The sequence below is a fragment of the Saccostrea echinata genome, unplaced genomic scaffold, assembly GCF_033153115.1.
Source record: "Saccostrea echinata isolate AGI-Se365-2 ecotype Australia unplaced genomic scaffold, CSIRO_AGI_Sech_v1 ptg000001l, whole genome shotgun sequence".
Classification (NCBI taxonomy): Eukaryota; Metazoa; Mollusca; class Bivalvia; order Ostreida; family Ostreidae; genus Saccostrea; species Saccostrea echinata.
Window position 1 is genome coordinate 24,604,974 of NW_026889750.1, and position 21,056 is coordinate 24,626,029.

At 33.1% G+C, this 21,056-nt stretch overlaps 3 protein-coding genes across 3 annotated transcripts; 1 reads left to right on the forward strand and 2 right to left on the reverse strand.

The window, feature by feature from the left end:
* Positions 1–869: 869 nt before the first annotated feature.
* On the forward strand, positions 870–2,794 carry LOC133204072 (perlucin-like). The gene is made up of 4 exons (XM_061339868.1): positions 870–945; positions 1,805–1,896; positions 2,076–2,178; positions 2,490–2,794. Exons 1-4 carry the CDS (start codon positions 885–887, stop codon positions 2,714–2,716), a joined length of 483 nt encoding a protein of 160 aa, XP_061195852.1. The 5' UTR covers positions 870–884; the 3' UTR covers positions 2,717–2,794.
* A 4,019-nt stretch (positions 2,795–6,813) lies between these two features.
* LOC133204181 (uncharacterized) lies at positions 6,814–10,422 on the reverse strand. The gene is made up of 4 exons (XM_061339961.1): positions 10,342–10,422; positions 9,649–9,897; positions 8,326–8,380; positions 6,814–6,934 (listed from the first exon to the last, which is right to left on the reverse strand). Exons 2-4 carry the CDS (start codon positions 9,893–9,895, stop codon positions 6,919–6,921), a joined length of 318 nt encoding a protein of 105 aa, XP_061195945.1. The 5' UTR covers positions 9,896–9,897; positions 10,342–10,422; the 3' UTR covers positions 6,814–6,918.
* A 3,009-nt stretch (positions 10,423–13,431) lies between these two features.
* On the reverse strand, positions 13,432–20,739 carry LOC133204286 (uncharacterized). The gene is made up of 4 exons (XM_061340046.1): positions 20,655–20,739; positions 15,796–16,289; positions 14,551–14,703; positions 13,432–13,926 (listed from the first exon to the last, which is right to left on the reverse strand). The coding sequence occupies exons 1-4, from the start codon at positions 20,698–20,700 to the stop codon at positions 13,561–13,563; spliced, it is 1,059 nt and encodes a 352-aa protein (XP_061196030.1). The 5' UTR covers positions 20,701–20,739; the 3' UTR covers positions 13,432–13,560.
* Positions 20,740–21,056: the final 317 nt, after the last annotated feature.

Here is a 21,056-nt window from a genome sequence, read left to right on the forward strand (position 1 = left end):
ATTGAATTGTGAAACTTTTGCTTTTAAACTGTAACAAGGCCTAAAATTTTTAAGGTAATATGCTTTAATTAAACTTCATATACTAACTCCCACAACTGCAAATTGGACTGTCTCCCCTTACGCTACCGTAAACTATTTCGTTGAACTTACGCTGGATAAAGTAGGTGCTATAAAATTATGAGTAATATAACATGAAAAGCGGTAACTGGATTCATTGTCCATACCGACAACTTGTCATTACATGACGTCAAAATCAAATTTTCTTTATACTATTTTTACAAGTCACATGTTCAAATTGAAATAAATAAATAAATAAATAAATAAATAAAACAGAATAAAATAAATAAAACAAAATAAAATAAATAAATAATATGAAATAAAACAAAACAAACATATAAATAAATGAAAATAAAAATTAGATTAAAATAAATAAATATTACAAAACACACAAACAATCATAAAGCATAATTTCTTGATAAGGACGCTAGCCAACCCATCCTTCGTAAAAGGTGAGCACATTAAAAAATACATTTTTTTCAATTAAAAGCTCCACATTTTGAACATTGTGATCATTGTATTTATTTTTAAATAAAACATAAGGATCCTTTGATCGGAATACTACTAGTTTTTCAAAGAAGTGAATACGGAAGAAAAAACTTCTACTGTTAAACGGATTTCCTTTGTGAGTAATTCACTTTTGTCTATGTACGTTCAGGTCTTCCCTCATCATTGCTACAATGAACAAAGTGTCAAATATAACCCCCTTACTGTGTCTGTTAATCTTCAACAGAAACGCTGCCCAACAACTGATGAAATCCAATAATTGTGATGACGTCAGTAAACAATACATTGACAGTGAATTAAAGACTCTGAGAAAAGTACTTATGGAGGAACTGGCAAAATTCAGGTTGGAAATGAAAGCTTTACCTGTCAGTACTAGTACATGTAAGTAAGGCTTCATAGATTTATACTCAGTAATGTTATTTTCCATTGAAAAAAATGACAACCTTTCTATATACATGCATATATAAGTATTGATTAAACACAAGAAAAGACAATTTAGATTGAATGTCATCAAATGCAATTGTGATGCACAAGAAATATTAAAGATTTCCAAATTCAATTTACATGTACTGCAGTTAACTACAAAGAATCTCACAATCAATACAAATTTCAAGATGTTTAATATTTTTTAAAGGATTTGAATTATAAGTTTCTGCACCATGTTCCGCACGTCTGAGCTTTGTTTTTATTTAGAAAATCAATATAAACCCATGCACTCTCTCTGCCCAAACAGAAATAAATTCTTCACAGATATATACAAGCTTTAATATTTGAAAATGGTAGACACAAAAATATTCCAAGAGATCAAAGACTGTAAAAATCGTAATAAATTGGATGATGAATACCACTTCTTTCTTGACTGTCAACAAAACTTTTTTTTATAAATTAATCATTTTCTAAAATCAATAATATAAACATTAGTTTTTTAAAGACAAGCTACTCAGTAAAATGCAACAAATATTAAATCCAAGATCAGAATTTTTATCAGCAGTTGAAGACTTTATAAAGCAGTCATTAGAACTGAAAAAAATGAGGTCCATGTCAGTCAAAAGTTTTAACATTGTACCAACATGTATAATGAAGCCATTTTAAAATGTGTAATTGTATGTCATATATGTAATTTTTGTATGTAATTGCTTGACCCATATGGATGTACATTTGTATTATGCAATAAATGAATTTTAAAAAAAAACTTTTTTTTAATATAACGTTATATTTTATTTTTTAAAAAATATTTTAGTATCTTCAGTCAGTTGTCCCGCTGGATGGACTCTATTTCAAAGATCCTGTTATTTCTTTGGGTACGACTATGGTAACTGGACTCACGGGAAAGTAAGTAATAAATTATCACATTTTCATAAAGATAATGATACGTCTTATAGGTGTTATTGACATGACAAAAGGGTCGTCAAGTTTCTTTGTAATACTAAATCTACATTAAAAAAACGTTATTGGGCTATTGTCTTTTTTGAATGATCTGACTTTTTGGAACTTTCTTTACCATTTTTTAGAATCAGTGCGAAAGAAAGCACGGGAGCTCAAAGTATCTTAGAATAACAAGTGAAGCAGAAGATACCTTTATTCGGGACTACGTGAGAGGTCAAGGACTGACCGGTTTGTTAATTAAATTATTTCCATTATCATTTCGATCACAGATTCGATATGTTTCATTAGTCATTTATCATTGATATTTGCAACATGTATGTTCTCGTTATAAAGTTAACATAGTCATGTAAATATATTTACAAGTAATTATTCAATTTTTCTTATCTTTATGAGTATATAAAAAAAAAATTTATTAAACTCAGTGACAATAGACTGACAAACAAGCAGGATGCTTTGAACAAAGTACATGTACATGTATGTCTTGAATAATTACATCAGTCATATAAAACAACTTTATAATTCCAACATTGTTTTTTAAGACGTAAAAACACGTGATTTCTGGATTGGAGGAACCGATGCCGTACGGGACGGGGTGTTCTTGTGGGAGGGACACTTTCAGCAGTTTACGTACACTGACTGGGGTCCCGGGAACCCTGACAGAATTGGTTCAGCAGATTGTGTTATCCTGTTTAAGCGCTCAGACTATAAATGGCATGATACCAGCTGTTCTAATGACAACAGTTATATTTGCGAAATTGAGTCGTAGATTGAATATGTAGCTACATGTACCAGTAATAATTTATGTATATCACACAAAATATATTTTGTTGAAAAGGTGAGAGCACAGCAGATGTTTTTAATAGCCATATTATGTAAAATCTTGAATGTAAATACAAACTTTAGTATGATAACAGTAGCCATGTTTTATTTTTAGCTCACCTGAGCCGAAGGCTCAAGTGAGCTTTTCTGATCACATTTTGTCCGGCGTCCGTCTAGCTGTTTGTCTGTCTGTCCGTCTGTCTGTAAACTTTTCACATTTTCGACTTCTTCTCAAGAACCACTGGGCCAGTTTCAACCAAACTTGCCACAAACTATCCTTGGTTGAAGGGGATTCAAGTTTGTTCATATGAAGGGCCATGCCCTCTTCCAAGGGGAGATAATTACAAATTAGTGAAAAATTAATAGCATCTTTTAAAAATCTTCTTCTCAAGAACCACTGGGCCAGGAAAGATGAAACTCATGTGGAATCATCCTCAGGTAGCATAGATTTAAGTTTATTAAATCATGACCCCAGGGGGTAGGGTGGGGATATATTGGAAAAAAAATCTTATAAAAATCTTTTTCTCAAGAATAGCAAAGCCATGACTGGTCACTGGAAGCATCCTCAGGTAGTGTAGATTTACATTTGTTAGAAACATGACCCCGGGAGTTAGGGTGGGGCCACAACGGACGATCAAAGTTTTACATAGGAATATATAGGAAAAAATCTTTAAAAATCTTCTTCTCAAGAATAGCAAAGCCATAATTGGTCATATTGATATGAGAGCATCCTCAGGTAGTGTAGATTCAAGTTTGTTAAAATCATGACCCCCGGGGGTAGGGTGGGGCCACAATGGACGATCAAAGTTTTACATAGGAATATATAGGAAAAAAATCTTTAAAAATCATCTTCTCAAGAACAGCAAAGCTTTGTTAAGTCATATTGATATGGAAGCATTCTCAGAAAGTGTAGATTCAACTTTGTTCGAATCATGACCTCCCAGGGTTAGGATGGGGCCACAATGGGGGATCAAAGTTTTACATAGGAATATATAGGAAAAAATCTTTTCAAGAACAGAAAAGCCATGTTTAGTCATATTGGAAGCATCCTCAGGTAGAGAAAATTCAAGTTTGTTCAAATGATGCCCCCCTGGGGGGGGGGGGTGGAGGGGCCACAATGGGGGATCAAATTTTTAACAAGGGAATATATAGGAAAAAATCTTTAAAAAGCTTTTGCTCAAGAACAGCAAAGCAACTTGTTATATTGATATGCAAGTAGTTTAAAATTCAAGTCCCCCCCTCCCCCCCCCCAATTTAAACTTTTCAATACTGAACTGATTTGGGTTTTTTTCCCTAGCTAATGTGCTCAGGTGAGCGATGTGGCCCATGGGCCTCTTGTTTTCTGTATTTACCTCAACCAAGTATTGAGTATATTCAACATTTACATGAAAGTCCCATTAAACACTTATCATAATGACAGCATACCTGATGATACAAAGTAGCAATATTATTACTGGATAGCATAGGAAACCTGTTTAGGATTTATTATAAATTCAGCGTTAAATGAAAATGATATAATTACATGTCTTTCAAACATTGTGGGTACATATGGATACATGCATGACATACGAGTATATAATCAAAGTCGTGCATATTTTGTGAGTGGTTTTTATATTCCTCATTCCATAAAATATTTCTATAAATTGTAACTTTCATGATGATTTTTTTTAAATTTAGATCTTGTATAAAATATGTATATATATACATGTATGAAATGTGTAATAAATTCATTAAATTTCCTTGAACACCAGCCAATAAAATTTTAATGTATGATTTAGGATCTATATGATATTGACTGACCTTGGTATTTATTTTTATTCAAGTTACATAATTTTTATATGTAAATAGTACTATTTGCAATTATAAATGCACATGATTAATTTTATTGCGATGACTTTGTTTTAAAGGCAATAAATTTTCATCTACAGCTTACATTTGTAATGCAAAAAAATAAGCATCAATTATCTGTTCAAGTATGAGCAAAGGGGCAGATACTCCGTTCTATGTCTGTGTTACATGAAACTATTGTATACCTTGTCTCTACCTTCTTAAACAGGACAGAACAAGCGCTTTACATTAAAATATTATGTCAACTTTGATTTTCATCGTTTGAACTTTAAATTTTATGAGAAAAATCGCCTTCCTAAAAAATCGCGGATAGTGCGCACCTTCCAAGATGAAAATGTCCTAAATTTTGTTATAAAGTTTTTATGCCCCCGTAATCGAAGATTCGGGGGCATATAGTTTTTGCCCTGTCCGTCCGTCCGTCTGTCTGTGTAGCTGTTTGTTTGTCCGCAAAAACTTTAAACTTGCCCATAACTTTCGATTGGTTGGAGTTATGGCTTTCATACATTGTATGTCACATGTGTATTCCTTGAGACGAAACCTTTCTTTGGGTACCATCATATTTGACCTTTTGACCTTAACCTTGGAGTTTGATCCACCTTTGCAAAATTTTATGAGACTTTAACCTTGGCCATAACTTTTGAACAGTTGGTGCTTGGGCTTTCAAACTTCACATGTGTAATGCTTATGACAAGACCTTCCTTTGGATACCAACAACTTTGACCCAATGACCTTGACCTTGGAGTTTGACCTACTTGAAAAAACTTTAACCTTGGCCATAACTTTTGAACAATAGGAGCTAGGGCTTTCATACTTCATATATATATATATATATATATATATATATATATATATATATATATATATATATATATATATATATATATATTCCTTGTGACAAGACCTTTCTTTGGGTACCAACAACTTTGACCAATTGACCTTGGAGTTTGACCTACTTTAATTTTGAAAAACTTTAACCTTGGCCAGTTGAACAGTTTTTGAACAGTTTTGAACATTTAGTGCTAGGGTTTTCATACTTCACAGGTGTATTCCCTGTGACAAGACCTTTCTTGGATATCAACATCATATTTGACCTTTTGAAATTGACCTTGGAGTTTGACCCACTTTCGAAAAATTTTCTGAGAATTTAACCTTGGTCATAATTTTTGAACAGTTAGTGCTAGGGCTTTTATACTTCACATGTGTATACATGTACCTTGTGACAAGACCTTTGGATACCAACAACTTTGACCTTTTGACCTTGACCTTAAAGTTTGACCTACTTTAATTTTGAAAAACTTTAAATTTGGCCATAACTTTTGAACAGTTAGTGCTAGGGTTTTCATATTTCATATGTGTATTCCTTGTGACAAGACCTTCCTTGGATACCAACATCTTTGACCCTTTGACCTTTACCCTTGAGTTTTACCTAATTTAAAAAAAAACTTTAACCTTGACCATAACTTTTGAACAGTTGGTGCTAGGGCTTTCATATTTCACATGTGCATTCCTTGTGACAAGACCTTTATTTAGATATCAACAATTTTGGCATTGACCTTAACTCTTGAGTTTGACCTACTTTTAAAAAACTTTAACCTTGGTCATAACATTTGGCCGTTTGGTTCTAAGGCTTTCACATTTCATGAACATGTGTATCACTTATGACAAGATTTTCCCTTGGGCACCATTGGAACGTGACCTTGACGTTATACTTATTTTTAAAAAACTTTAATCTTCGTCATAACTTTTCAACGATTGGTGCTATGGTTTTCATATTTCACAAGTATATTCCTCTAGACAAGACCTTTCTTTGGGTACCAAAATTTTGATCTCTTGACCTGAATTTTTACTTGCATTTGAGAAACTTTAACCTTCGCCATAAGCTACCATACGGGAGCATCAGTGTTTCACAGACACATCTTGTTTGAAATGATTTTAAATGATCATTTTCCCCCCATAAAAACAAGTTATATTAACTAAATAAAGTTTAAATGTGACGTAACCAAAGCGACTGATGTCATTTTCTAATGTTGTAAGTATTGGTCATTCGACAACATCTACATGTATGATTGACTAAAACATATACATGTATGTTCATATCATAAACAGGCACTGGGACTAAAGAACGAACTTAAAGGATCAAAAGACTACTTAGGCGTTCCCTTTGGTTTCAATTTAAAGAATAACAGTCAAGCAAACTCTACTCTGTGATATTTTAATATTCAGAGTTGTCAGTAAGTAGAAGAGCGCTGTGACCCTCAAAGAATTTTCACTAGTATTTTGGGTGATCTTCGTCGACAACCATCAGTCTGCTTTATCTCTGAAAAAAATGAAGTTACATTATACTTTCTGTTTTACTTTCAATAATGTAAAAATATTGCTTCACTGCATTTAAAATGGATTGAAAATTACGCAGAGTCTCTTAATTTTCAGTCTGTCATTTCCTGTACACTAAAGGCCACAAAAGGTATTTAAATAATTATATTCAGCAAAAAACAGTTAAAATAACACTGTTTGAAATCAAATTTGAAATTTTCATAACTTTTGTAAAAAATGGACCAAAATAAGCATCATGTTGTCCTTAGGTCTGTAACTAAGCACTGTAATATTTGTAGGTCGTAATATTTGTACGGTAAAACAAAATGGAATGCATGGTAGAATTCATTGTGCTGGTATAAACTTAATATGCATATTTTTTACGTAGACACTTTAAACACGAGAATCCGTGTTGACTCTTGACAAATACAAATAGCGTAGTAATATAAACTTATTATTCCATATTTTCTGATGTTAACAGTTTCAACTTCCCTTCGTTATGAAGCAATATATCATTATCACCTGCATATGGAGTTCTGTCTCCTAGCTGATTCGATACGCAAGAGCAGTTTTTACGTAACAATTTCAAAAACGGGGCAGGCTATTGACAAATAAGTTGATGATACAAGGATATCAACAATCTCGTTTAAAGTCAACATTTAGTAAGTTCTATGGTCGATACAATGACCTTGTTTGTAAACACAATCTGTCGATCGTTAAGTCGAATGTTGACTGACATCTTTCACGCGAAATGTTAGAGCATTTTTTCCCACTGAATTGTCTACGGATTTTTCCACTTATCATGACAAGGAACACAAGGCGGGTGTAAGAGTTCGACAGTGGTGGATGCTTACTCCTCCACTGCACTTGTTCCCTCCTGTTTTCAAAGGTCCGTGTTGACGACTTTTTTTTTATAATTTGTATTGTTTGACTTTTGGGAGTGATCATTTTTCGTTTTCTTCACATTTCATTTTAAAGACTTGAATAGAAAAAATAGTAAGAAGCATAGTCATCAATGACTTCATTTCGTTATAGCGAAAATAAAGATGATACGGTATAGAAACATGCAATTTATATATTAATTTTTTAAACATTTATTATTTTTGAAATGTATAAAAATATTTACCAAAGGTTTTATTCGCAAACCATACAAATAAATAAACTATAATTAACATGTTCGAAATTTTTATGGTACTTTATGTGGAGAGATATAAAAAAAAATGTACACGTTGATTCGATGTTGTAATTTTTGTATTTACTTTCACCCAGTTAAATTAAATCAAAAACTTACATTCGACATAATTACAGTGTCCATACAAGTACCGTCCACTTATAAGGTACAAATATTCAGAATATTCTCTATTCATAATCAGACATATACTGAATTTTACTTACCTTGAGGACTGTCCTACGGCAGATATAAGTAGGATCGGGATCAGAAATTTCAATACTAAAACAGAAATATAAATGTAATCATATAATTTTTTCAGTTCTCCGGATCCGTATATATCGGAACCGATTGTGGTTGTCATCAAATTAAATTGAACTACGGATCGTGAATGAGAACTTCAGATTCAAAAATTATTTAGTATTAGAATGTGATAGTAAATTTAATATTAGTTCAAATAATTTAAAGAGATCATATATCATTAATAAAATCAATGTACATGTATCTTGTGTAAAAACCTTGCAAAATGTAAACTTGTATAGTGGGTACTAGTAATCACATAGACACAACCAAGTTTAATCAAATTGTAGTCTTTAAAGCTTTGCTGCAATCGACATAATGTAGCATTGATTTTTAAAACAGCAACTACGACCCTATTACACACACCCTAAACGGGTTAGCTATGCACTATTTACATGTAAAACAGAATGGATAAAATGTATCGGTATGTATTAAAGCAGGGTATCTTGACTTCCTTATACCGAGGTATGAGTGTGAAATAATCAAATTTACGAATTCAAATTTAAAAAATATTTTTCTGAATTTTCGAACTTAATCTCAATTCATGCACCGAGGTATGAATACCGCTTAAGTCAGATGATATAAATGTACTTGGTACAGTAGCAATATGTTAAGTTCTATGCACGGGAACACCCATTCCAGAAACATGCATCTACATATATGATAAGTACTGCAGTTTAAATTGTACACTGTATGTATATAAACTTTCATGACTTTGTTGTCATCAAATGTGTAAAATACGAAATCGACAAGTTGACATTTTCAAAGACCTTTTTTGTCATATACTTAGAAGTTAATTTGAAACTTATGGTGGCTCAAGTGGGGGAAATGGGTTCAGAGGGAGGGGTTCGAATCTTTAAATAGGATTTTGAGGACCCTCCTATAGGATTTTTAGAGTCATTAAATTGATGATAGTCTATACGTCAAACGATTTTGTATTCCCTAAGGTAAAGTTGTCTCTCCCAAGATGCCAGGAAAAGTATCATAAATTTATAGACGTAAAGAACTACATTGCAGGTATTACAGTGCCCCACTCCTCAAAATGGTGTTCTGTGTGCTCATGTTTTGTTTCTTTTTCTCTTTTTTTGAGATTTTTTTCTCATCATATTACTTCAAATCAGATTTTTTTTAATGGATCCCCTCCCCTAAATAAACCTTGATCCGGCCTTGTGAGTAAATATAATAATATTAGCTTTGTAAGTAATTTGAATTAAAGACTCAAAAATGTAGTTTTTTCCCCTAAGACTTACAGGTATAGAGCAGGTATCCCACAAGACCGATCCCCACGAGGTCACCAGATCCCCCGGAGCCATTGAACATCGTAGGTTGATAGTAATTTGACATCAAGGGAGGATAGTAGTATGTCTCCCCCATTGGTCCGACAGTCAGCTGTGGTCCCACATTGTAGGTGATTTCTGTTTGACTGAAGACCAAGTGGTATACCATAAACCAGGCAAATATTAAAACGTAGATTAGGACTACCTTCCGGAAGTTCATGCCTGAGAGAGAGAGTGCAGAAACTAAATGGTATTTGTATCTCAACTCAATCCATTTTATTGTCCACTATTGTGTACAAATCAACAAAATACATGCAAGTTTGTATGTACATGTATCATGTTTTACTCATATATGATTGTGTTATTTATAGTTTTTTTTTTTTAAATTGCCTTCGTGTATTCAACACCTAGAAATATATAGTTTAATAGGAAAAAAATATTTCCATTTTTCAAATAACTTTTATTGACCAGACAGGGTAATAGATTTTTATTGTTAATGTTCGCATATAGCAGAGAGACAAGTATGCTGTATCTCTCATATGCATATCAAACTTGGCGTATGAACAGCATAGTGTATATTTATAGTTAAGATGATAATTAAGAGAGTAATTGTAAATATGAAAAAAAAAAACTTAAATAAAAAAACATCTTATAATAATGATTTACCTTTAGTTTATCCGACCTAATAGGGAAAAAAACCCACAAAGGAGAGGCAAAAGTTTCCAGGTGCAAAACAGAGATCTACGTCACCTGCATTAATACACGTTTTGTATTGCTTCAGGGTGTGTGATCTTTACCCGTTATATAAAGCAAAACACTATTTATACTTTGCATAAATTGTGCGATATTACAATTTTTTGTTTTTCCCTGTAATGCACAGTGCAACTTAGCGAAGTATCTGAACTCATCTACAGAAAAGTTAGAAAAGGTTGCGAATTGGCACTTTTGGACATTAGTCACCCAATTCTTTTTTTTTTATTTAAAAAAAAATGGAAGAGGCTTTCACATGTAAAAATCATTACAGATACATATTTGGATTAAAGATTGTCGATTCAGGTTACGCATAGTGGTAGATTTAGGAAAGGAAAATGGGCGCTCTAAATTTTCACAAAATATTTGGTAAATTTAAAAAGGGTTCCCATGCGCAGTTTTTTTTTTTTTTTTTTTTGCTTTCTTATTTTTTTATTTATTTATTTTTTTGTTTTTTGTTTGTGAAGAAATCTTCTGGGTTTGATGCGTTTGTGTCTATGTGTCTATGTTTTCAAAGCACTTCATGGTTTGGCACCGACTTATCTTTCTGAACTAGTTTGCGAATACAGACCCGCCAGGTCACTTCGCTCGGTTTCGTCAAACAAGCTGGTTGTGCCTCGAGTCTGATCAAAAACATACGGTGATCGTAGATTCGATAGAGTTGCTCCAACACTTTGGAATCAGCTGCCAGTAGAACTTCGACAAGTTCACAAATTGGAAGTTTTTAAAAGGGAACTTAAGACTCACCTTTTTAAAAAAGCCTTTACTTGAAGTAGAAAGTATATATACGTATGACTTGTTTTAATATCAACGTGACTGTATTTTCAGAATGTCTTACTATTTTATAGGTGATATAAGATTGTTTTAGTCTTCCTTTTATTATGTAGATTGTTATATCTATGTAAATCGCTTTAGAGTTCACTTAAGATAAGGCGCTATATAAAATTTTATTATTATTATTATTATTATTTGAGAAAGGAGTTAACCTTTTTTTCTTGTCAAGTAATTATAATTTTTGAATTGGACAATTTCATGACTGGGGAAGAACCCTCCCCCCCCCCCCCCCCGGGAAAATTACTGGACCCGCGCCTGGTTTCCAATAAATACATTTAATTTTGAGTCTCTCTGCCTAGTACGTACAGTCGTACCATAATGAACCACCAAAAACTGATGTTTATTTTTTCAAAATAAAAAAAAAATGAAATATTTTTCAACTTTCCTGCCCCCACTTGAAATTATGGATCCGCCCTTTTTACATGCAGAGCATCTTTTTGTTCAATCGCTTTCTAAAAACCTTCAAAACTGATGAATGACTGTGTCGCAGAAACACATCACTGCACTAAATATTTTACAATAATTAAAAAAAAAAAACTAAATGTGTCATAACGCCACGAATGCCCCCGCAGGCAGCCAAAATTTCAAATTGTACATGTAAATTGCACATTTGTACCCGAGATAATGATTAGAAATTGTGATTTTTAATGTAAAGAAATTTAAAGAATAAATTTAAAGATCAAGGGGGATTGCTGTCAAAAATCATCGGACCACGACCAAATTCGAACTTGACCTGAATTTCTGGTTAAAAAAACCAAAAAAAAAAAAAAAACCGCACATGCAATTTCATCCTCAGAAATACACCCCTACAAAAGTTAGAGAGCGGAAACTGAAAATTTCTTATTTTTTTTTTTCTAAGGGATAACTCTGTCGAAAATCACCGGACCACGACCAAATTCGAACTTGACATGCGTTTCTATGACGTATCAATACATGTATGTCAAATTTGAGTTGAAAGTATGCAACTGTTGCCGAGATAATGAACGGAAAGTCAAAGGTGACGGATGACTGAACAGGGTAACACTATATATGCCCCCGGCCATTTTATGGCGGGGGCATAAAGAAAGAAAAAGTAAGCAAGCTTACATACCCCTAGCTACCACATTGCTTAACAATGCTACACATAATGAATGCACAGGCGCTTGACGTTTTTAACCTTTCTTTCCATAAATAAAAAATCCCCCATGCTATAATAATAACAAGGCTCGTCACGGTCGCCATCTTGAATTTTTCAGTTCAGCTACTTCGCCTCGATTTTTAGTCTACAATGTGTTTAAAATTAACGGATACAACCGTTTACCTCAAGTACTTACTTTAACTATGCCTCCACTTTTGGGCAATTCAACTCAAATCACATTAAATCCTCTCTTATTCTTAAAATGTCGCTTCAAACTCAGTCTACTGCTACCGATTCCGTAAAACTTAGAAAAGGGAGGCCGGAAGTTGATGTTGTTATGTAAATGGGAATTCCCTCTACTTAAATTTCATTGGTTAAAAGAAATGTGACGTTTCGCGGGAAAAATCATGCAAAGACAGTAACAAACTTTTTCGACATGTTGAATGCTGAGCAGGCCGATGCTTTCCATAATCATTAGAAATAATATGTGAAATATTTTTTTCTTTTATTTTGTTGAAGAAAAAATCATGAGGAAATAAAAATTATGTGCAAATTTTTTTGCACATTTGCGCATTTACGTCCTTATTAACTTCAAAGTTTCATGAAATTCTGTTGAGGGGTTTAAGTGCAATGACAAGAACAGGACTGACTGACGGAAAAAAAACATATTCTCTCCGCAACTCGTTCCGAGGGGAATAATGCATATCATGACTGTGACTAATTGTAGCCTTGGTGCTTTTCTTTAAAACTTAGAACCACTTGCCACATTCAAGCCCTAGGCATGCTAAGGGAGATTATTTGAACAACCCTTGTATACAGCTAAAAACCTATTCAGCTTATTGCTTTTCTTCTTTTTATGAAAATAAATTAATTAACCTCTATCTCAACATATTCTCAAGCACTCTCTCATCAAAATTTCAAAATAAATCAGTTATCTTCTATTTCAACATTATCATATTCTCAATCTCTCAACATAACTTCAATCAGTACATATTTTTTTTTAATCAATATTAGTACTTAAAATGCATTTTATTTATAAAAATAAACCCTGACAAATTACATAATTATGGTAAAACAAACATTGGAGAAGTTATTAAAATAAATTAAGTCCATAATCTAATATAAAATGGGCCTGAATTTCATTGTCATTGATTTGATATACTTAATAATAATACTGACAATTTTTATATTAAAATTTTCTTTTTATCCAAATCACAATTTTTTACTGTTGCACATGATGCAGTCTTCTCTTCTTGTGCACAGAGAGGTTTACAAGATTTCTCCTCCTTTTTAGCACATTGTTGCACCTTGCTTGTAGTTTTTTGTATGACTGGGGTCTTTGGTTCTATCTTGAGGATAAAAGGAAGGGAGATCCTGTAGCTAAAACTCATCACCATAACAACAACAAAAACAAAAACAATCAGTATAAACATGAATGGCTGCCACTGAGCTGGAATTTCACTGAAGAAAAGTTTAAAAGATTTCCCAATGCTGGAGAAGAAAAGTTCAATGGGATGAAGAATGCCTCTCACAAGAGCTGACCACAGGACCTGAAAAGTAAATGAAACACACATATTTAAAATCTTATCAATTTATTCCTCTGAACAAGGAAAAGTCTTACTCTACCAATATATCAGGCAATTTAGTATACCTTGAAGTATTTTTAATTTAAGACAGAATTTATACATTGTATTGAAGTTTTTTTTCTTTTCTTATTGAGAACAGATACACAAAAAAAAAGGAGAAAAAAAAAAGAATTCCCTTTCCCATGTTTCCATGTTTTTAATTTTTTAGTGTCTATCTTTTTTTTAATCAATATTCATTTTATGAATGACTGAATTTTTTTTTTATCAATATTCATTTTATGAATGAATGAATATTTTCTAAGACTGCCTCAACATCCTAGCTAGACTAGATCTGTACACCTCTTTTCCCTTTTTGCCATGATGATAGATCAAAATTATACAGATTGGGATTTACATCTCTTATCATCTTGGTTAAGTATATTTTTTAAAATTCAAATTTATGCAATTAATTCTTTGCTTACTCATTCATTTAATACAGGCATAAACTGAATGCACACCCTTCAGGGGAATGCTGAATTTGACTTTTTCCATTAACAAGTATGTAAAATATGTAAAACATTTTCGCTGATTACATTTTACATAACTTACAAGCAGTGGTGATATTTCCCATAAAGGGTCCACAAGCATTGCCTTATGGTACTTCTCACAGGGGTCATGAACCCAGGAGAGCTCCCAGTTTATCCAGTATTTAAGACTCTCCATGAAGTTCATTTCCTGAGGGACACATTCTCTGGGAGCACCCTACAGAATAAAGAAGGACAGACATCACATTGCAAATACTCTGAGAGACAAAGTTAAGCTGCAATGCAAAATTAGGAAGTATAAATTTGAGTCAAATGAACATGTTAAAATCCCTTGTAGTATATATACATGCATGTACATGCATCAATGACTGAGTGTATTACTGAAGTAAATAAATTATCCTTTTAACATATAGTAGGGATCTCTGAGACTCATCTTACAACTGAACTACTGTAAATAAAATGTCACCCATCAGTTTCAGCCATCCTGACCATGTAAGACAATTCTCTAATTGTAATTGTAAAGTTCTAATGAATAATTACAGGTAGTATCTCTTGTCGTGCAGACTGCTTATTATTTCTAACTTGGAAGCTTGGAGGATGTGCCAAAAAAAAAAGTTGTCTCCTCAATCAAAATCATGCACTAGGAGCTCCTTGGGTGGCTCATGCCTCGCACACTAACGTTTGTATGAAGCTTAGCAGAGTCTGCTGAGGATTGCCAATTGAAGCAAAACTTGTCTTAAACCAGAGTTTTTGAAATAAAAAAATATTCACTGGTCCACACAAATATTCAGTGGTCCATCAGCATACATATTGAAATACTTAAAAAAAATCAAAATTAACCTGAGAAATTGTTTTAATTCCAGTTAGGCCTTACAAAAGTTATGTTTGTTTCCTGTAAAATTCCAAAAAAAAAATCAAGAGTTGGTAGGTCGGGATTTTTTTTCTTTCTTTTTTTTTTTTTATGAATATTAGGGTCAAACAGGTTACATGGTTAAGAGGTTAAAATTCCACAAAGGTCGATTTTTTTTTACCGGTTGCTCGGACTGATTACATGAAGAAAATTACTGGACTTCTGAAATACTTACTGGTTTTGCCGGTGGATTTCAAAAACTCTGCTTAAACATGTAAAAAAAATAGAGTTACCTCAATAAACTGACTTGATCAAAGTTAAAACATGTACAATTATTAATCACAAGCAAAAGTACTTGTAATACACTGTTCGACAATTTCAAGCCTACTGCCAAATGAAAAAAATATCTCATAAAAGTATAACATGCATGCTGGCAGATACAGGTACATCTGTACTTACAACTTTCATCACAGCAACTTTCTTGGCGACTTGTTCCTGATACAGTCTCATGTACTCAAACGGAATACTTAGCAGTAAAGTCAAGATTGTCAAGAACCCTAGCACACTCCTTAATGTCAGCTGATCAAGGAAGGAAGTACTGGAGTTCTTCTTAGTTTTTTTCTTGGTTTTACTCTCACTTTGTTTTCCTATTCTCCAGAAAACATATCCACAATATCTGGTCACAATTATAAAAATTAATAATGCAGCACATATCACTTGTATAGTTCTGGCTACTATAGAAGTTATTCCCCTTGGAATGAATAAGCAGATGAAGTCAACTGTCCATAGTTTCACAACTTCACAGTCAGTTAATATGGAATTCCAAAATTCTGAAGTAACTGATGAAGACTCTGCAGATTTTACTTCTTCAGATTTCCATAATTTATTTATAAGGTTTGACAGGTATGAATCTTCTTCTAGTTGATTTCTCCTGAGATTTTGTTGAGCAAGATCTGAAAAAGAAAGAATATATAATTGTTTCAAATTGTCCCCCCCCCCCCCCAATAAAAAGAAGAAATGAACAAGAGGCCCATGGGCCACATCGATCACCTGAGCACATTAGCTAGGAAAAAGCAGAAATCAGTTCAGTACTGAAAAGTTTATGGGGAATGGGGGGGGGGGGGGGAGGACAAACTTTAATTTACACTACCTCAGAATGCTTCCATATCAATGTTAATACTAATCATAGCTTTACTGTTCTTGAGCAGAAGAATTTTAAAGATTTTTTTCCTATGCATTCCTATGTAAAATTCTGATCACTCACTGTGGCCCAACCCTACCCACCCTAAATTTGAACAAATTTGAATCAACATGTCTACCTGAGGATGCTTTTATAACATTATAATATGATTAATCATGGCTTTGCTGCTCTTGAGCAGTAGATTTTTTTCAAGATGATTCCTATACATGTATATTCTTATGTAAAACTTTGACCCTCTGTTGTGCCCCCAACCCCTGGGGGTTATAATTTGAAGAAACTTGATTCTACAATACCTAAGGTTGCTTCTGTATAAATATGACTAATAATGGCTCTGTTAGTTTTTTCTTGAAAAGAAGATTTTTAAAGATATTTCCTCTGTAACGTGTATGATCAGGTTCTTACAAGGGATAATTATATAGGTTTTCCTTTTACTCCGTCTGAGTTAGTAATTGGAATGGTTATTAAGATTGCCCTGTCTGAGGGTAAATCACACAGTACTAAAATTTTTCTTTTATCTAGAGACGGGGACTGGGTAAGGTACTACTTGCACTGTGTTTCTTCCCCTAGGTTCCTTTTGATAGATAAGAACTGGGTGTCTCAATCTTCTTCAGATTTACTACACCCAGAACTTAACATCAATTCCCTAGGATACTTGCCACTGCTGCTTATAACTTTTCATATACTTTTATTTTGCTCTTACCCTTAACTTCTTTATTGCTGATTCAATGGCCTACTTCTTCTACTATCTTCTGAATGCCTGACTTTCCCAAAGCTTTGCCTTATATACCCTTTGGCTAGTCCATATGAATGAACTTGAATCTAGAGTATGTAATGAAGCTTTCACATAAGTTTCATCTTTTCTTGCCCAGTGGTTCTGGAGAAGAAGATTTTTAAAAGATGCCACCAAATTTTCACAAATTCTTAATTATCTCCCTTTGAAAGAGGGAGTGACATTTCCTGCAAACAAATTTAAATCCCTTTCACCAAAGGATGCATTGCGGCAAGTTTTATTGAAATTGGCCCCGTTGCTTTTGACAGGAAGTCGAAAATGTGAAAAGTTTACAGACGCTGGACGACAGACAGACGCTGGACACTCTTTGACCAGAAAAGCTCACCTGAGCCTTTGGCTCAGGTGAGCTACAAAAGGGGTCCATAATTAATACAATATCATCCATTTTATTTTTAAAAAATTGAGATTTTTAAAATCATGTTAAATTCTTAGAAATTTTAAGAAGATATTTCTGAAATTTCACCAACTTTTGTCTTTCTCAAGAAACTGTAACCAGGTTACACTATCATGTTCAAATTATCAGGAAATAGCAAATGTTCTGTTCTGACAACACTTTTTTTGCATCAAATTTATTATTACATTTTCAACAGAGAAATACTTTCTTTTATCTGTTGAATAAAAGTGAATAATATTTTCAAAGTGTGAATAACAAGTTCAAGTTGAAAACTCTTTATTTTTCTTCAACATGTTCACGAAAAGTTTTAAGAGAATACACTTTATAGATAGCAAGTCTTAGAGTAAATACATGTATACCATTCTGACACTGACTGAAACAGCCAATTGAAAGATTCTCTAAATTGTTCTTAAACCCATGCTTACAATTTTCAGTCTAACAACTACTAACCTTTGACATCACAGCCTACAATGTATGTAACCGTGTTTGATATGAAGAGAGAACTGGACTTTTGCGTGAAGCACCAACTTTTACAGTCGACGGCTTACTTTGACATTTAAACCTGCCTAATGTACGGAGGTACGGAATTGATAATAGACAAGAAAACCTTAAAAGTGGTTATAGGTATGGTGTTAGGGGCACTAACATGATTTACCGCTATGCAATCAATGCAAGAGATGATGGGAGGCAGAATTACATAATTTATATTACGTTAATCATTCATGAGGGGTAGCATCTTCTTTAATCTCATTTTCTGGAGGAATCAAATAAGGAAGAAAAAACATTTCGGAAGGAAAACTAAGCAAAAGATGGTCAATGTGGGAAGAGAGGGAGTTGAGGGTAGGGTGGTTGCCATTCTCTTCCAAGACAAGGTAATATTTGCTTTGAAATGACCCATTGAATTTCCTCTATATAATCATGCTGTACTTACCAAGTCAAGTTTATTTAATACATCTAGATGGAACTACCCTTTCTTCAATGAGCTAGTTATTTAATTTTTTTTCTTTGGTATTCTGTTTGTGATGGTTCTCACATTATTATCTGAGGAATCATTTATAGAAATAAGAAAATTTCACTGCCTCTACAACCCATGAAAACAAAAGTAAGTCTGTCCATGAAAGACAAATGTTAAATATCCTTTTTTAAATATTTTATTTGACAATTGTGAATAATTTGCCCACCTCCTTTTTGTGCAACATGTATCTTTATAATTGTGTACATCGTTCTTAAACATAAGCACTCAATGTATGAATAGGGTTCTCAGTCTTAAAATTAAAATGAAACAATCTGCACCACTGATACTGTGAGCTCATACGACAATGCCTGGAAGAAGAGAAAAACTGACTACTTCACATCGATCTAATAGATTTTTCTCCACTGACAGTAAACCTTGGTACCCACAGTACACTGCAAATAGACTGTTTTTCCTGCTACTTGGCTTGTTCTCATGATAACCAAAGAATAGTTCACAAATAAAAAAGCAACTCATCTTGCATTAATGGACATTGCTGATAGATAGTTGATTATTTAGGGAATGTCAACATTTCATGCATATTGTGCTATTATCTGGAGAATATTCAATGTTTTATTTAGTTGGGTATGAAATATACTTCTCATGTGGGGCATGATTTTTTTTAATTTTCACAAGTACGAAGCATAAAGCAGGTCCAGCACAATCAGTACATTTAGCTACGTAGCTAAAATTACCTACTGTAACTTTATTTACCTACCTCAGTCAGATAGCTTTATTTAGCTATTTCAAGGCAACTTTTCACAATTTTGCTTTTTATTTTTAAAAAGACAAAAAGGAGCAAGTAAATGTCTACTTATATTTATTCTAGGTATTATTTACAGGGATTTATCAATGCTGATTTAACTACTGGTAAAAGGTACCTTTCCCCTTTAAAAAAATGTCAAAATTCCCCTTTTAGTTACAGAAATTCTCTTGATTAAACAAATATGTACATTTGAAATATATTTATTTATAATAGTTCAAAAAATAACCCCCAGATTAGCTCTCAGAATGCAGATTTTTGCTACATTTATCTGAAAAATTTCAGAGGAGCATATCCTGGGACTACCATTGTATATCCAAAACCCAGTGCTAATGTCGAGCAACCATTCTCATTTTTTCCCCTTTGCATGAAAAGGGTAGTCAAATAAAATATCAAGATAAATCCTTGATTTAAAAAGCAATCTTAAGCAGAGATAGTTTTAACATTGCTGTGTTTGAGTACTTTTAAGGAAAGTACGTATTTCCATTGTTTGAGTAACTGTACCTTGTGTGTGATGGGGCATGGATAAGTATGATTACTTCATATTGTACTCATGTTAACCAAAACTGGTTTTCTTTGTTATTTCACTCAAGAAGTAACTGTTAGGTCACAAATTAACTGTTGTATATAGCCCCAAAACTTTTAGAACTTTGATTGCAATTGCGCAGAAAAAGACACATCTCCAAGAGTGATTTTTTCATGAATTGTTTTCAGATGAGTCCAAAGTTGAAAATTATCACTGCATCAAAGTGCAATTTTCTGCACTTTCTTGGAAAAATGCTAATTTAAGAAATAAGTTTGATTTAGTAGCTAAATAAAGCTACTTCAGGTAGGTAAATAAAGCTTTGTAGGTAATTCAAGCTACGTAGCTAAATCTAGTGATTGTACCAGACCTGCAAAATCCTGTTTTACGAAATCCTGTCTTACGAATGAAATAAATTCTATACAATGAATTTTCTGATTATAAAATTTTCATTATATTTTCTTTCATTTTTTTTCACATTGCCTATTACCCGTATTTTCGTTCTGTGACTTATTAGCTGGACATTTGAGATTTAAAATTGTAAACCTGGATAACAACAATTTGAAGAAACTAGGCAATGTCGGAATGGTTCACTCTCACTCTCTATAGGAGTATAAACAGAAAAAGATACTTACAATATTTCCAAAGAAAATATGCAACTACGGATATGAATGAAAGCATTCCTGTTACTTTGATCAATACAAGTTTTGCATGTCTCTGTGTTTGTTGTGCTTTTGGTTTTACCGCTGCCGCCATCTTGTTTGGATTTATTGGAATGAAGTAAATTGTACGACGTTTTTTCCGTGAGGTACCTGAGGTATCCAGTCAACTCGTACCCAAACCGACTCGTACCCAAACCTAATCTCAGCGAGATCCGTAGAGAATAAAAATTTTGGTCTGGTATTTCCACGTAGAAATACCAGACCAAATTTTTTATTCTCTACGGATCTCGCTGAGATTAACCCAAACCCAGCGTCAACTCGTACCCAAAGCTCAAAAAGTCAAAAATTAAATCATAAAAAGAAACAATTAATTGT